At 38.6% G+C, this 4,596-nt stretch overlaps 1 protein-coding gene across 1 annotated transcript in view; it reads right to left on the reverse strand.

Annotated features, from left to right (window-relative positions):
* The window catches only part of uspl1 (ubiquitin specific peptidase like 1), a 13,414-nt gene extending 9,152 nt beyond the window's left edge, over positions 1–4,262 (reverse strand). Inside the window, exons 1-6 of the mRNA XM_005750773.1 lie at positions 4,087–4,262; positions 3,036–3,110; positions 2,503–2,662; positions 1,767–1,889; positions 827–1,682; positions 323–433 (exon numbers count right to left, since the gene is read on the reverse strand). Of these exons, the coding sequence (XP_005750830.1) occupies positions 323–433; positions 827–1,682; positions 1,767–1,889; positions 2,503–2,631 (1,219 nt within the window). The 5' untranslated portion in view covers positions 2,632–2,662; positions 3,036–3,110; positions 4,087–4,262. The remainder of the gene's footprint in view (positions 1–322; positions 434–826; positions 1,683–1,766; positions 1,890–2,502; positions 2,663–3,035; positions 3,111–4,086) is intronic.
* Positions 4,263–4,596: the final 334 nt, after the last annotated feature.

Here is a 4,596-nt window from a genome sequence, read left to right on the forward strand (position 1 = left end):
CCAGACACGGCTAGTGACGTCAGACTGAACAACCGGATGTGTGTGGATTAAACCAGTAGCAGTAATACACAGAAACAGGACAACATTCTTTAGAGACAGAAATTCCTCATGGGGATCTCAGCACAGCTACACCTTTATTTTCAATGTTCTCATTGAACATAGACATGCTGATAAATGCTTCAACAGGAGAACACCACTCTGCTTACGCTTTTAAATAGCATTCCCTGAAAAACTTGTCTCTTAAAGACATGACTTAAGACTGCCTGAAAACACTTACCAACCTGTCATGAACCTTCATTAAGTGTAAAACTCTTGAGCTTACCGAGTTTGCAGTGCAGTTTGGGTTGCAGTAGTCTGAAGACTGACATTCTTAGACTCTGAAGGTCTGCAGTGGCCTTTTGCAGCACATGACTTGGAACCCGCACAATGCCATCTAGTCAGAAAAATTTTCCACATGAGCAAAACAAATACAACAAATGCTGGGTTTCCACAAGTCTATTCATGGAGGTCTATGGGGCTAAAGTCACAGCCACTTTCTGTTAAGAACTTTGTTTTCCTTAGACAACAGCTATAACTACTAATGCATCTTATTAGCCTGCTGTTCACTGTAACAATCAACAGATGAAAACATCTGTGTATGTTTCTGTTCTGTGTCCTGCGTACTGTTTGTTTGTATATATGTGTCTTTTTGGCTGCTGTTACAACCAAATTTCCCCTTGTGGGACAATTAAAGGATTATTCTATTCTATTCTATTCTAAAACAGACATTAACGAATAAAAGTTAGACATTACACTCGTGCATAGATTGAAATTCACTTCAACTTACCACTGCCAGTCTGTTGGTGGACTTGAATGGCCGCACATATGTCTTCATATCCTTTTAGGAGCTGCCACAGAGATGACTGCTGAGGTTCGTCTTTAGGTTTACACCTTTGCAAACTCTTACAGTTGAACAGAGCAGCAAGCAGCGAGTCCAGCCAACACAGGTTGTCACTGTTCCTCCAGAGAAGCTGATCTGGAATAGGTACAAGATCTTCTGACTCCTTTAATGTATTCTCTGTATTCTTACAAATTTCAGTCCGTGATATTTCTGTACACATTGTCAGCTCACTTTGAGGACTCTGTGAAATATCGATTTCATTTAAATGAATGTCCTGTTCAAAGCCGTTTTGGATTCCAGGAAGACTCCTCTCGTGGTTTAACTCAATCCCTGATATACCATGGGCACTGCAATGTGAACTGAGCACAGCCTCATTTTCATCAGTAGTCAAAGAAAGTTGCAGGGAGCTTTCAGCTGAGAGTATAGAGGGGGCAAGACCATCTGCATAAGCAGCACAGTCTGGATCATTTTCTTTCACAGATTCCCTATTTGTCACTTCTGCAACTCGATAATCCCTGTGGTATCCATTCAGCTTTTCCTCATCTGTCGTGGGTTCTGCATATTGGTCATTTCTGACAGCATTTACAGCACCATCCTCTGCTGAGCTAACAGGTGTGGCAGTTACACCTTGTGGCTCGAGACCGCCAAGTTCACTTGATCGAAGATGTTTGAATGAAGGTTTAATCAACTCTTCCTTTTCCTGTGTGGAGGCATTTTTTCTTTTGTTCCCAACAACTGGCTCCACGGCATCCAAGCTAGCCAAAACATCCTCCAAGGAGCGGCTGACCAGTGGGAAGAGGCACTGTGAGAGAATGGATACAAAGAGGTTACCGAAGATGACGGCAAAAAAAATATATGAAACTGTGACTTGAGTGGTTGGACTTACCTGTGGGTTTGTGCAGACAGTGATCGAATCCTGGAGGCTGATTCGGTACGAGCGTAGAGCATAGCTCAGCCCCTTCGATGTACACCAAGGGCAATAGTCCAGTGAAGCAGCTCTTCCCTGCACCTGGGGAACAACATGGTGTATGTTAAAGCCCCAGACGTCTACCAAGTTTACCAAGTTCACAGGTGAACTGAAGACAACAGCTTAAAAGAAAACACAAATCTAGAAAAAGATCTAACTGATGAGATTCATTAACATTTTAGATTTTAGACTGCATATATCTTCAACTGATTACTTTTTTTTTTAATCAACCATTTCTTTTATCTGTCAGCAGCCTTACTTTTATATATTTACACATTATGTACACATGAATCGAAACTTGAAATACTTTACTTGATTTACCTTACAAGACCGATCAAGATTTATGTTTTAAATGCTTGTAGTGAGGAGCAGTTCAAGTGAGGCAGGACAGGGGAGTCAAGTACTTGAAAGCAGATGCATATTTGTAATAAAATCATAAGTAGTACACAGTTTCCCATGTTACAGTATGACAGATTTGACAATTGCAAGCCTGTCAAGACAAGTAACGTACCAACTTTCGCCTTTTACAACCAAAGATTTCCGTTTTTGTTTGTTTTTTGAAATTTGCTTTGGTACTGTCCAGTCACAGTCCAGTTTCAAATACAATTCAGCTTTGCGCAAGTGACAATGAGAGGAGAACAAGAGCTCTACTGACTTTTCCCAAATACCCCGCCAGTGGTGAGGCCAAAGCCTCCAAACCAGTGTCTTCACCAGTTATTGGCAAACAGCTGCTGCGGCTATTCGGGTCCATGGCTGTCCGGTGCCATCCACAATATATAACCATGTCACCACAAACTCTCTCACCTCCGAGCACACTAAGGAAGAAAAAGAAAACAGGTATGTTATGAAGTTATCAAGGTACAAGTCGCTTTGAAAGTGGTTTTGTTCCTTTTAAGAAATTTGGTTGTGTTGCAAAAAAAAGAAAAAAAAAAGATCACTTTATATCTCATAGGCTTGAAACAGTGATGGTAATGCATAACATTAGAGGTACATTAATCTGTTTTTAATCAGGAATTTGCTCCTCATCAGTACAATACTATGCTATTTATTTATTCTTATGCAGGGAAATAGCGCACTCATAAAAATATAGTTCAACTATTTTACGTTATTTCAACCATATTTAAACATTTAGCTGAAACGAAATGATTTGACAAAAGAAAAACATCAACTATTGCCATCTGTATTTACCAGTAGGAAGACGGCAGTCAACAAGGATGATATTAGCAGATAACGATGTTCAGGCACGATACTGCAGCATCCCTACTAAAGGAATAAATGTACACAATAAATACATTAAAACACCCCCAAAAAAGAAAAATCTTGCAAATGCTCAAAGATGACTCTTTAATCTTTTCACTGGCGTAATGTTTATGCTTAATCTTTGTCAATCTACAGCCAGCCTGAAGGCAGAACAATAGACTCTTGAGCACAGGTGATGATCACTGAGCGGAATTTAAATTGATTCAGAACTTATCTTTCAAACAGATAAGAAAGCTGCCCTTATTTCCTGTAAGTTCTTACAGATGGTTTGGATACATTTTTAAATATACAAGTCACATTTAATTGACCAAAACAACAGTGTATAGAGATTGATCTTCTCTGAAATTTATAAAAGAACCCTCACAAGGTTCTAACTACAATAAAGGACTCTACTTTTCTAGGATGGTCCCGGCATGACTGCAGCATGCTTGTGTTTACCCCTAAAGTCAATCTATTAGTTTCCAAATTAGTTAAATTCATTTATTATGAGCGTCTCATTCATCTTTCTAGAACATTCACAGGGTACAGTATATAAAGTATACACTTTAATTGGCAAGGCTTTAACCATATTGCCCACATGTTTTCTCCGCATTTTTCTCCAAAGGTATTTAGATCAATAATAGTACACGACACAAAGCAGGAACCAATTAGTTTCCCAGCAAAACTAGCTTTGATAGCTATTTAACACTAACATAAGCAAGCAAAACAAAAAAGAAACCTCACTTAAAACACACTTCTGTAATAAAATGCTTAGTTACCATTACCCTGTTAATGCTGTAAGGTTATAGTGATTTTATTTGGGAAATTAAAAAAATACGTTAAAATCAGTCTGTTAACCAGTCTGCATGCCCTGACTGAACTATCAGACAGCTTGAGCCTGGAAGGTAGCATGCTAAACGCTTAGCCTAAGGCCGGGCAACCGTTTAACTCGCGGCTAAAAATTATTCTTAGTAAAAATAAATAAATAAATAATACGTACCCAAACAAATGTTAAATTATATTTCCTGTTACACTGAAGTCGGTGCACATTAAGCTATAGTTTTTAAGTCCCGCCGGTATAATGGGTCCATGTGCATCTTTCTATCGATTCGTGTCACAAACGTTTTCCCAACTGCGGGTTTGTGCAGCGGCCTTTGTCTTCCCCCCCTCTATCACTGATGGTTCCGCTGGCCGCCACTCGGCTGTTCAAGTGAACTGCAATAACGTGGGCTGAAGTTTTATTGACACAATACTATCACCAACACTGTGCGACTAAGGATACTAATAATATTTTATTTATGTATATTATTTTTGTAGGATGAGATAGGGGATGTCTGTTGCACAGTTTATTTATTTATTTACTGTTATTACTGTTCATTGTAATTATTATTATTATCACAGTAATCAATACAATGATAACAGTGATATCTTCTCTTTCTTTTCTATTATTATGTTACTATTATTTATACATTTGTTTTCAATTGTTACCCCCCAAAATATTGAAATACTT

Source organism: Pundamilia nyererei, unplaced genomic scaffold, assembly GCF_000239375.1.
Source record: "Pundamilia nyererei isolate P.nyererei 1_Seehausen unplaced genomic scaffold, PunNye1.0 scaffold00286, whole genome shotgun sequence".
Taxonomy (NCBI): Eukaryota; Metazoa; Chordata; class Actinopteri; order Cichliformes; family Cichlidae; genus Pundamilia; species Pundamilia nyererei.